At 38.5% G+C, this 13,633-nt stretch overlaps 1 protein-coding gene across 2 annotated transcripts in view; it reads left to right on the forward strand.

Moving 5' to 3' along the window:
- ror2 (receptor tyrosine kinase-like orphan receptor 2) overlaps window positions 1-13,633 on the forward strand; it is an 87,878-nt gene that overhangs the window by 51,443 nt on the left and 22,802 nt on the right. The window contains exon 2 of one of the 2 annotated variants that reach the window (XM_079862181.1): window positions 9,741-9,821. In XM_079862181.1, coding sequence (XP_079718307.1) covers window positions 9,741-9,821 — 81 coding nt within the window. Of the gene's footprint in view, window positions 1-9,739; window positions 9,822-13,633 lie in introns of both variants that reach the window. The other variant, XM_079862182.1, reaches the window with a different exon arrangement.

Raw genomic sequence — 13,633 nt, forward strand, 5'->3', positions numbered from 1 at the left:
TTTTGTCAGCTTTCCAGCCGGAGCATTGGAGGCTTTCAGAAGGTCATCGCTGAATGTTGGAGCCGCTGGGATGGTTAGTTTGACACAGAGGCATTTTTACGTTATGTTCCTGTAACACCAAACCTAACCTTACAGACCTGAAACCCAGTTACACGCGAATTACAACATTTGTTGTTTTTGTTGTGTTGTTGTTACGATGACCTTGACAATTGGTGTACTTTTTCTTTATTTTGTGAACCGTGTAAATATAGTGTAAAATAAGCGTTAGAAGAAAGTATTTTAACTATAGTGTCTTATTAGTAGTATTTTAATCACAGACTTTAACTTGTTTGCTGTGAGCTTTGACCTGTCATTGCAAAGTAAGATTTTGGGTACATGATTATTTGAATTTGAAGTTTTCTGTAACGTTGGCAAGCTGGGACTGACGCTTTACATCATAGAGTTCAAAGCATTGGTCAGTGCTGTGATTTCCACATTACATTTATGTTACATAACATTTAATATTCAACAGTATTAGTGATCTGCCTGCATTGACACTAGGGCTGCCCGATATTGAAGAAAAATGCGATGCGTGATACATTAACGTATAATATATATACGGTAATGCTCAAAGTGTGTAAAATAAACTTAAATTATCTTTAAAATATATTTAAAATTATATAACCTACATGCGTGTTTCACATTATTTTTGTGACAAGAAAACATCCTTACGACTCCTGAAAGTGAACATCAGTGTTTACTGTGGCATAAGAAGTGTTATTTTAACATCAGTGGGGTTCAGGGGTTCAGGTTATCCTACATTAGGGTTATTTAACAACAGAAACTGAATAATCAAATGTAAAATTAAAACACTGCTTCAAAATTCACTGTATGAATTAAATATATTGATTCTTAAAGTTACAAAAGTGATTCAGCCAAGAGTGAGTGATTTTCTCTTTGTCTTTTGTTCATGACCGCAGTTATTGAAGCCGTTGGGATATGCATATCGCGATTATATACATTTGTGATATTTTGATAATTTCGATATATTGTGCAGCTCTAGTTTACACCATTATATGAGAACTGAACTGAGCTGGACAATGACATCACGGACAGAGCGGCTATATATATAAATTAACTAAATTAATAACTTTTTTACAACAGAAATAAACCATCACTGAACTTAAGCTGGACTATGACGCTATTTTCTTCTGGAAACAAATTTTGTTGCATTATTTTCCTGTTATCTCTGTAAAGCTGTTTTGAAACGATCTGTATTGTAAATAGCACTATATAAATAAAGGTGACTTGACTTGATTACATGATCACATTTGCACTATGCTCCTCATTTTATTTGATGACCTATTACACTTTATATATTTAGTCTTGTTATGACTACCAGCATTCCTGCAGATAAACACAGTGCCCAGAGGGGGTTTATGTCTGTGGAGAGAGCTGTTATTATCCCATCATTTGTATGGAAGATCTGAGCAAAGCTCGTACGCTGCCATGTAATTACACTTCTGCCCTGAAAAAAAAAATACTCTACTCGTATGAAATCCCATCTCTCCTGACTTAGTTTTTAGTGTGAAAGACTGTTTCATGTTCTGCACTTCCCTTGTTTAGTGACAAATGTTCTGTTTCCCGTCTCGACACTAGTCCAGTCAATCACACACACTCACTTCTTAAACCTGAACACTAAAAAAACCCTAAACCCCTCGTCTCCCCCAACATGAATTCCCCATTCATATTGATGGAGTCATAGTTTATCCTTCACCTACTATACGCAATCTTGGGGTACCGTTTGATTCCAGATGACGTCTTGAACCTCACATCAATCAGCTTGTTAAGGCCTGTTTTTTCCGTAATATCGCCATATACGACCTTCATCAAATCTCAAAGATGCTGAAACTGTTGTCCATGTTTTTATAACCTCACGTCTGGACTATTGTAACACTTTGTTCTACGGCCTACCCACTAAAACCATTCATTCAGCTTCAACTAGTTCAAAACGCTCTGCTCGTGCCCTTACATTGAACAGAAGATCAGCGCACATCACTCCCATCCTACAGCAATTTCACTGGCTCCCTGTTATCTATCGCATTCACTTGTGTCCTAGTTTTGTCATGATTTAACACCTTGTCACCTTTCAGAATTAATAAACCCAAATGTCTCTGGCCGTACGCTGAGATCAAGCTCTGAAAACTCGCTCACAGTACCTTAGATTAAACTCTCTACTGTTGGGACAAACTCCCACAACACCTGCGCGCTGTCTCCTCCCTCCAGACCTTTAAAACTGATCTCAGAACTCATTTAATTACACTACGCTCTGTTAATTGATTGTTTACTTTACACTGTAAAAAAATTTCTTACCCTCCCAAATCAAAAATTTCAAGTGACCGATAACAACTAAATTTTTCAATTGGCCCAAGTGAAATTCTGTAAATTATAAAATTAAATTTACAGATTTTCACTTGGGCCAATTGAAAAATTTAGATGTTATCGGTCACTTGAAATTTTTGATTTGGGAGGGTTAGAAATTTTTTACAGTGTAAATGTCAGATCCATGCATGCCTTACATTGGTTTTCTTTCGTATCTAATATGATCACTGTCTGTCTGCATGTTCATGTTGTTAGGCTATATCTTGATTGTATATTTGTAACTATCAATATTATGTGAAGTGTCCTTGGGTTCTTGAAAGGCACTATATAAATAAAACGTATTATTATTATTATTATTATTATTATGCACTCATTTTGATGCATTCTATAACTCAATAACACAATATCGATAGGGAAATATATCGTTGGCCCTCTCTGTGCGGTACAAGAATCTGGTGCCAAATATCGATATTTTAATTTATAAAATAAGGTGCTAAATAGATTTGCCTCATTGTCTACGTTGTACGTGGCTAACTGAATTTTAAGGTAAATCCTAAACAGTGGTCAACAACTTTTTACATTTTTTGACAAACTTCGAAAAAATATGTAGAACAAAACTTGTACATCCATTGACATGGGCTGCGTTTCCCAAAAGCGTCCTGAGCAACGTTTATAACCAAGAATACTGGTGGCAGTGGTCTCCACGATCAACAATTGGCTTAACAGGCAGTGTTATCTTCTCAATCGATTATCTTTCATTGGCTAATTTCAGTTAGCAGTTGGCAGACTTGCTTATTTAATTCCTAAAGTATGTACTGTACTAAGGGCAAACAATAGCACACACAAATATGGATGGATGGATAGATGTAAATAAATTTAAATCTGGATGGATGGAAATGAATAAATGTAAAGATATATAGATATAACACTGTAAAAAGTTGTAGAAAAGACGATTATTGCAGTATGTTCTCATGAAAATACTATTTCAGGTATATTTGTATCTGGCATTTTGACAAGCATGTTCTCCAAGCTCATCGCGATGTTTTTTCCGTGATGAACACGTGTAGCGCTGCTGTAGAGTCAGCGAAGTGTTGCTGTCTCTTAGCGTTAGAAAGCTGGGCGAATGGAAATATCTCTCCCAGAATTACATGCTTCTGTTCCCATGTAAATATTTTTTTGGTTCTGATTCCAGCATCTTCCTTCATTGATTTAATCGTTATCCCCCGATTAATTGATCTAGAGATCTAAAGTTGCGGTTGTTAGAGGAGCTGGCTGGTGCAGATCTGGCCGGTTCTGCTCAGGCCTCGAGGGGGGGAAAACTGCAAACAAATGTTTGCTCTTACCATCTATTTCGAAGCCTGTTTCCAATGGTCTCGCCAGCAGTTGTTTACTGTGTGATGGTGGTCCTCAAGTTCTTGTATTAAAAACAGATTTGATTGATTGATTATGTAAGAAACCCTTGTGAGCACTTTTTTGTGAAACTGAGTACCTGAAATTGTTGTGGGAATTTCTTGTTTGATTTGTTTACTACTAAAGGATGGGTAATTTGAAACAATGGTTGGATTATCTCTTTCAGACACTCTCTCCGGGAACGAGTGAGGCTTTCTGAGACCTCAGATCAGTTTGTTCAAATGTTTATATAGTGTCTGTACTTGTTTTATATGCAACCTGCAATCCTGACCACTCTTGTTAAATACATACTACACCAAAATCTCCCAGGTTGTTAACCAGCATGTACATGGTGGGACATATTGTGTGTAATTTGAAAATAAAACTTGAGTGAAAAAAAGTACAGCGGGACGTTCTGCTTTTGGGTCATTGGCAATTCGCTTTTTGGTTACAAGCTGACCAACTTCCAGTGGCCTCGCATGGTATATGAAAGCCACACTGAAGAAGTGTAAAGTCAGTGTGAAAACCTCACCACACAAACACAGCATTATAGAACATGTTTCTATAGCAGTTGATTTATACAGCAAACACAAACAAACAAACAAAAACAGCTAATATTTAAACAGTTTTTGTTCGTACAAAGTTGTGAATTATGTCATGGCATTACGGTGATACTGAATTAAATCAAGTTTCTCTTAAAAAGGTGTCAGTGGCCTCGTTTCCATTACAGATTTGCACATATTTTCTAAATGTCAATAAAAAACGATTGCGAAATGATGCGTTTCCATGAACCGATGTTATGCGACTAAAACATCATTTTTTTCCTCTGGGATAAGTCATTTAAAACATCATGGCAACGGATGTTGGTTGGTTTATGTATATCCAGCCACCGCACTAGCCGTTATCTTTAATGGAAGGAGACGTATGTGTGTTATCCAAGCGTTAATGGCAAGGAAAGCTCTGGCTCATATGAGGTGTTTCTCCCTCATGTCAGCTTCAAGGGCTTGACCATGGCATGTCTTTGTTGTTTAGAATCCAGTATTCCCGTAATTCTTTTGTCTTTTATGAGTTTAATGAAGAACTCTGTCTCGTCCTCTGCCCAAACACACCACGCCTTCTTTAAAGAATGATCGGCTTTGACCTGTGACCTGAAAATGCGGGGAAAAAACTATTTCCTTTGCAGTTTTGTGAAATATTCCTGTTTTGAATTGCCTGAGAAATCACGTCATGCGAGCGTAAACACTTTTTTGCGATTATATGGGAGTTTTTGCAAAATTTACATGTTTCCAATGGCCGTATTTTCTATTCGCAATTTCAATTTGCGCCATTTGAAGGGCAATGGAAGATATTTCATATCTTTATCCTGCTAGTGTCTGTTGAAAAGAGATGTTTTAGTTACAGTAGTTTCAGAAAACTGTTTCTGCGCCCCTACAGTGTTTCGGAGAATGAATAGATGAAGTATACATGGTCAGTAATTGCAGGGCTTGATTTGATGTTGTCACATGATAATGTAGGATTGGACGTCATTTTGAGCTTTGATGAATCGATGGCATTGGTGATTTGTTGCCTTTAGTTACCAACAATGCAGGCTTTGATCCATGTCTCAGATGTCCTTTAACACTATTGGAAGAAGTGAATCTCGAAGTCATGAGCCACTGCTGACCTCACTAACCATATCAACCAGCTGTTGTGTAACTGGAGCTAAGGAAACTTGTTTTGGGGGTTTTAATTCTTCAAAAGAGCAAGGTAAGAAAACAAGCGTCTCAGGAATGTCGTAACGATCCTTTCACCAGGTCATTGCTTATGTGCTTGTCAGGAACCAGGATCTGTTTTTCATGCTTGGCACCTCTTGCTAAGTGCATCAGCAGATGTGCTGGTGAACCAGGCCTGGGAGTGAACTGTCTTGGTGTCTTTTTGCAGATCAGATCTGACGATTGAGCGATTGAATAAGGCCAGGAATGTGCCCAGTCAGAAAACCCAGAAAGAACAGAATCCCTCTTTTAAGAGCACAGTTTCTCATATATGGTCATGCACTAAACATCTAATCCGTGGAAGAGAATGCAATGTCCTTCTCGATTTGTTACAGTTCAACTAAACGGGCTCTTAACGGTGTTGTTTTTCAGCTTCTCCAAAGTTTCTCCTCTTTATCCCACTCGTTGATTTTATGAATCTGGCAACCGGTTCCTGGCTAAACGGTTCTCCAGAGGACGAGATGGAGTGTTAACAAGCTTCTACATTCTCCGTCTGGCCGAGGGTGTGTTTCCCCCGTCCTGGAGCCGGACGCTCCCACGGGGGCTCGGCGTACGCAGACATCACCTCTTTATGAGTGCCTGCGCGCAGACAGTTGCCAGGCCAGCAACTCGCTGAAAAAGGAGAATCCGCTGTGAAAGGTGGTGATTCAGAGGGTTGAGTGCTCGCAGGCACCCCGAGCCAAAATAATTAGATCAGCGTCTTTTCCCAGGTCCCGACACTGGGCCTTTTGTTGGCCTCGCTCCAGTGTGGTGCTGATCCCTGATCTGGGCCGCAGGTTCAGTAGAGGCGGCCCGGGAACTGATAAGACACCGGGACCAGAGAAGTCACTAAAGAAAACGCGTTTAAAAACTTGACTCCGTGTGCTGAACTCCCATCAAGACAATATTGTGCATGCCTATTATGATTATTACTGTGATCTGCAGGCCTTTGAGGTGTTTGTCATTGAGCTGAATGAAAGCCAACCATTTTCATCAGAATTTTGGAATTTAAGAAATTAAGATTTTTTTCTTAAAGACATCTTAGAATTTAGCTTAAGAAATTTCTTAACTTCTTTCTAAAGAAGTTTTTCGTGAATTCGGGCTTAAAAATAGGTGTCTTCGAGAAAAACTGTCTTGAATAATTTGTATTTTGGGTCAAAGCATTGGGGAGTCATGATGACATGAATATTTGTTATTGGGAAATATCGAATGTTTTTGATTTATATTTTGTTGTAAAATTTAAATGTCAAGTCATTATTGCAGTCATTAGTGTTCTCTCTGTGAGATTTCTTCTTTTTCAGCACATATACACATACACAACTTGTTTTGGCGTATAGTAAGTAATTCTTTGCTCAACAAACTGATACAAAAATGAGATAAACTAGCATTAGCCTATTATGAAATGTCAACGATCATATTAACTTAAAATGCAAGCCGGTTGAACGTGAAGCTACAAGTGAACGACTTGGGTCCTCCAGGAACAGGGTTGATATAATTTGAGTATTAAACTGAGATTGGAGAAAGTATTTTAAGATAAAAAAAATCTTACTCACCTTTTAAAGCACTATATTTTTTGTTTAGTAGCATAATTGTTGTTGTAGTGTTGTTGTAGTATGTGTACAACAAATGGTGAGTTGAATGAGGCGACTAGCAGAGAGCACTGAACATTTAAGCAAGCTCAAAACCAGTAATAGATGGATTTGTGAATTTATTAGAATTTAATTAATTTAATGAATTTATTAAACCTAAATGATCAACTTGGTCTTTATTTGTCAGTCAGTGTGCATGTAAATCGCCTTGCTTTCCAGACCAATAACATGCTTATATATTCATCTCCGTTTGCTCCCACAACTCCTGGCCAAAGTCAGCCTAATTATTCACTTTATTGTGCCTCTGGCTATTCCAGGACCAGAAATCCTTTTGCACAGTATTTGAGAGCGGAAACACCTGTGCAGTGCTCAAAGGTGCTAAATTACATGTGTTTTTCATTTTTTACAAATTAAATAAATGGTTTAAATTTTTTTTATTAAACACAACTGTAATTGTGGTTCTACAGAAATGGAGGCAAGCCTTACCTTTCTGCATAATATGCTTTCCTCAGAGTTTTACTACAGATCTGCCTAATTATTGAGTCAGTGACTTAAGACTAGTTTACACAAAGATCGATAACTATATTAGCGTCCAGACCAACCGTCAGTAACGTTGACGAGCTCGTAAGCGAACTCTCTGAAGTCAGGTGGATTCTGATCAGATGTAAATGCATTTATCGTTCATCCGCTGGAAAATCATTGAGATTCATCAAATCATTTAAATCAAAATCAATGAAATATCATTCTAATAGTGAGTCCAACGATTATCAGATTAAGTGTCGTTATAGTTATAGCAGTGGTGACGACATCCCTATTCTCATAGAATTAGAAAGATTATTAAAACTTTATCGCAATAGTGATTGTCCTTTAGAGTTTCTCATTTATGGGGAGACATGATGGAGACATTTTATGACAAATTAAAACTACTTTTTTTGTTGTTTTTTGTTTTGTGTTTGATAGTGCAGGAGTATTTTGAATTTCACATCAGTTGAGCAAGAAATATGCTCTTCTGATAATGCCTTTCCAGACCGGTTCTGCTGTGTTGATTCCATTAATAATCCACTAATGGATTCTTGAAAAATGTGTTACATTCAGAAAGCATCCATTTCTGCTATGTGACTCATGCCTTTGGATTGTGCAAAAGTTTCAGGCATTTGAGTGTTTCAAATAATTTATAGGTGAATTAAACTTCTCAACTACAAGAAAAATGTGTGTTTTTAAACCCTGGTGTGGGCTCTGCCCGAGCCATTGCCAGCTCTGAAAGACACCATCTGTGTGTGTTATGGCAGATAATTATTCAAGATGCCATAAAATAGACAAGAGTTTAATAGTCTTAAAGAATCAATGTTTGTTTAGGAGAGTCATCAACTTCATCAGGATCCTCCTAATATTTGCAGTTCTTTGTTTTAGCACAGATAAATGTTAAATAGTTAATGTATATTTTGCATAAATAGTTGGATGACGTGTCTTTCGGCACCTTTACACACCCAGGATGGGATCATTTTCACGACTGTATCGCAGTACGTTTGGGGTGAAATATGACCCATCTAATGTCTTCCATGTGGTGTGTTTGTTAGGACTGTGTGGATGAGTCCTAATCACTCACTAATGGTTCAGCTGGCAGTGCGTTATGAAATACAACTCCAATACAGCAGTGCTAGACCAGCTGTTTATAGCATACAATGTGGTCTTCAACGCACATTCTCAGCTTTCTTTTATTTGAGGATAATTTGCCCATTATGAAAAAAAAAAACTCAATTTAATTTATTGGAACAGATTAAACAAAGAAGTAATTGAGGGTGCATTGCAACATTATGTTAACGGAGCATAAATTATGCTCTATGTTTCTCATATGTAATGGTTCTCATGTTGTTTTGAGTCTCAGAAGGAAGTCATTTCACACTGTTAAACAAGGATGTAATTTGCCCTTAACCACATACAGTGAGCTTGTTAAACACCGGCCCGGTTACCATCTGAACTGCACTCATGTTGGCTGTGTGATTACTGTAGGGTCTTTATGTAGCATCTCACAAACCACAGCGTCAGCAGTAATCTGATCTCTGAGGGTTTATGATAAATATGATGCTCTTCTTGGAACAGATGAAGGATGAACTAAACCGTTTTAGATAAAACATGCAGGCTCGAAGCCGCCTAAAGTTGCTTTTGCTTGCATAACATCGAGGATAATGGGAACCCTTACTCTCAATCTGATGTTTTCTTACTCATATTTTCTTTTTGTTAGTGCAAAATATGATCCAAGAAGAAATCTTTGAAAAAATTAAAAAATGAACATGCCAATTTATTGGAAATATGCATGTCTTGTATTCATATTGGTTTAATCTGTATTACACTACTTAGACTTTTGATTTTATATGCCTCACAAACATATTTAATTCAGTTATTGACTATGTAGAAAAGGTGGTATATTTTGTTTTAATAACCTATTTAGTTGTTGTGTATTTGTATTGTATATATTCTAGAATTATGAATTTTAAATATCAATTTTACAGGTTACATCTACCGTGTTTATCAGAACAGATGCTAAAGTTTCATAATTGAATTATACTGAAGAAACGGGAGTATTTGATGTAATAATTTGAGAGCGCATCTTGTTATTCCTTGGATATTTGCGCTGGACTCTCCTGCTCACAGTCTGCTCTCTGTTCCCCAGCGTCCGATGTGAACCTGTCGGAGTCTGGAGAGGTGGAGGCTCTCGCTGAGGCCCAGAGCGGAGGACTGCCCACAGCTGAAGGTACTGAAGCACAAGGCCTCATTAAATCCTCATCCTGAGATTAACCGCTCACACTAACACTGGGCATTTATATTGCCTTTTAATGAACATGCTCTATAATTATGGTGCAGTTTAATTAACATTTGACATTATCACAATCGCACAAACACCCAATTTGGAAAATTCAAATCAAAAGTTTGCCCCAAAATGCAAATTGTGTGGTTATTTACTGATGCTCAAGTTCTGTATTGTTTAAGCGTCATGATAGTTAGCTCCATCTATGAAATATCTTTGGAGAAAAATCCCACTCACATAGCTGTATATTAAACATCTCATATGTTCTGATTGGCTTTTAAGACCTTTTTACACCAAGAACGATAACTATATTAGCGTCCACACTAATGAGCGCTAACATTCGGTTAATTACTGTATAAACTGCTGCTTTAAGCTCAGGCTCTTTAAAGTCATGTGGATTCTGATTGGCTGGCAAAAATAAATCGTTCTGAGGGCGTGTTCACTCTTGTAGTTCGGTTCGCTTGTTTCTTTCGGTCATGTAAAATTCAAATGATAATGATACATTAGTATTCACATTGTCATTTTTAACACCGAAATTAAAGTTTTTTATGACATATATTTTGCAACTAAACTTACCGAACATCCAAAACAAAGCTGTGTTCTGGGCTAAATGCGCTCGTTGGATGTGCTTAGCCTATATGTGATGCTATTTTGTAGGGGTGTGACGGTTAGTAGGCTATATAACCGTGAGACCGACGGTTATAGTCGAACACCGTCATTAGATCTCTATAACCGCCAAAACCGTGTTATTAAAATATTTTTTACAAACATTTTTTATCATAGAGAATGTTTAAACACTAATTAAAAACAATTGTTAACAGTCTGTGTCATTAATGGTCTACGTCGTTTCCAACTGTATTTGATTCTTTGCCAAGTACCAAGCAAGTTTTGTTTTGTAAATCGTCAGACATAATTTTTACCACTTCATTAAGTTTTTCTTTAGAAAGCCTTTCTTTAAAGCGAATTTCGTTTTGTATAAATTGTATATTAATTTTAATAAATGTTTCATCAACAAATTGCATGTATTTAATAAATAAAAAGCAAATGACAATATAATAACCGTGACATGGAGGCGCCGGTGCGCCGCGTTCACTTGCATTGCATTGTGAACTAGAGCGCATCTCGTCGTAAATGAATGAAACTCAGCGTAGGCCTATGCCTCATACAATAGCATTAAATATCTTTGCTGCATCCTTTCTAGAACAGACAAGGGCTTTCTTGCGGCTCGCATCAGCAGAGCATTGCATCGTCCATAGACCGCAAAACAATCAGCGGATGGCGGGCGGGTGCGGCTTTGAAATTTGGTCAAAAAATGTTGGTGCGGATGATGAGTTATGTGATGCGGTTGCGGATGAAATAATACCCCATCCGCATATCTCTATCGATAACAACATTGAACACTACTCAAATATAAATTAGATTTTTTTTAATTTAGGCGATCAAATAGCTAATCAGTGTCTGCTCGTTTATTCAAATTAAGTTGTCCTATAACAGACGAACGCCCCCCCCCCCCCCCCCGACGGTTATGTTACGAACCGTCACATTTGACTCACGTCATAACCGTCATCACCAATTCTGAAACCGGCACACCCCTAGTATTTTGAGCAGTTGAGAACTCGTGAAGAGCTTATAAAATGTGTAAAGGAGTCAAAACACCGGCAGGAAACACACACACACACACACACACACACACACACACACACACACACACGAAGATCTGCTGCGAGGAGTCGAGGTTCTGACGGGTAACATCGCGACTCTGATGATAAAAAACAGGTGTGCCTAAGCATTCTGTCCTTTTTAGGGTCTCATCTTGTGACATCATGTCCTGTTTTAGGTTCGTTTAGATGTCTTTGACCCGCGTTGAGTTAATATTTCTGTTAAACTGCACCAGACTTCATTTGTAAGCGGAGTGAGACCCATCTTTCAGTGTCTCGGTCCGCTTGTTTGGTTCAGATGGCAGCGTTCACACTTATTTAAATGATCCGCACTAACAGAGCAATCGCACCAGAGTTCACTGAGAGAACACACACTGACCCTGCGTCCAAATACTAGCAATCCTAAACAGTGTGTGAGATTACAGTAAGTGTGTCCCAAAGCAGAGTATGTTGAAAAGAGTATGCCACAGGTCCCCGGATGCTCTACTGTTTAGATTTTGGAAGAGTGGATCCGCGCTCACTGTAACGGCTAATATTACCCACAACCCACTGCTCTTTGGAGGATTCGGTTCCTACAAACACGAGTGTTAAACTACAAACATGACGGATGTGCGCGTGCAACGGTTTGAGTGACTAATAATCAACATTTAACCTGACAAAAAAATATTTATTTAATGTAATCCATGTTATATTTAATCTGCAACAACAATGTAATTTTTTAGGAAGATCCGTATGGCCATTAATTTTTAAATGCATTATGCAAAAATATGAGGACAGTTAGACAAGACCCACAACTGGCAGATTAACGTGCTACTACTTCTCTCCGATACAGTAGGAAATGAAATGAAGTGTAATGTGAAGGATTTTAACTGAGAAGATGATTGACAGGCCAGTTTACAGTGACGGGATGCACCGTAACTCTGTGACACAATGTCCATTAAATACTCAATTTTATGACTTGATGGTATGTCTTAAAGCTCGTCTGCTCTTCTGCTACACACTCAGAAGTGTGCAGTCAAAAAGAGCACATACTTCAGGGCGTAGTGTAAGTGTGTGAACTGGGCTGCAGCGTGAGAGTAATGCTAATGCTATCTTTCCTCTGTGATGTTATCGCTATAGCTGTGGTGTGGAGTCTAGAGCGCTTATTAAAACTTTATCGTTAGTAAACCATAGCCTTTATTTTACATGTGCGGCATGCTGAGCTGAACATCTTCCTCTCTGCTGAAGCTCTGCTTTGATTCTCCATTGGACTTATTCAGACTGAGGTGTCATATCCGGCTATGATTCACATCAGAACCAATGTGACTTTAATAATTAAAATGCTCCTGAAATGCGGCCTGCTGTGTGGAGCAGGAGTGTGTGTGTGTGTGTGTGTGTGTGTGTGTGTGTGTGTGTGTGTGTGTGTGTGTGTTTCTGCTCTCCGTGTGCATAAATCTGAGGGCTGCAGAGAGTGTGTGTGTTGGCCGTGGGACTAAGGGGTCTGGGGACGAGAGGAGGCAGTAATAGTTTTCAGGAGAGTGAATGAGTGAATGAGTGTATGAAGGGCAGCGTTTCTAAACTATGCTTTACCGGTATATAAACTCGTAGCAAGATAAACATTCACAGCGGCTGCAAAGCATGTTAGTAAGCAAAACTTAAAAATGAATTTTTATCTAAGCAGGCGCATAATAAAGCATCGTTCAGTTGAATATGTCTCCATATTCCATAACCAGTTGTGACTGTTAACAGTGTTCCTCGACAGGACATTTAGTTAATTATTTGCTCTGATTGGTCAGATGACCCAGTCTGCTCTGATTGGTCAGATGGTCCAGTCTGTTGTGATTGGTCTACTCTGCTCTGATTGGTCAGATGACCCAGTCTGTTGTGATTGGTCTACTCTGCTCTGATTGGTCAGATGGCCCAGTCTGTTGTGATTGGTCTACTCTGCTCTGATTGGTCAGGTGGCCCAGTCTGTTGTGATTGGTCTACTCTGCTCTGATTGGTCAGATGGCCCAGTCTGTTGTGATTGGTCTACTCTGCTCTGATTGGTCAGATGATCCAGTCTGTTGTGATTGGTCTACTCTGCTCTGATTGGTCAGATGACCCAGTCTGTTGTGATTG

Source organism: Squalius cephalus, assembly GCF_949319135.1.
Source record: "Squalius cephalus genome assembly, chromosome: 24".
Classification (NCBI taxonomy): Eukaryota; Metazoa; Chordata; class Actinopteri; order Cypriniformes; family Leuciscidae; genus Squalius; species Squalius cephalus.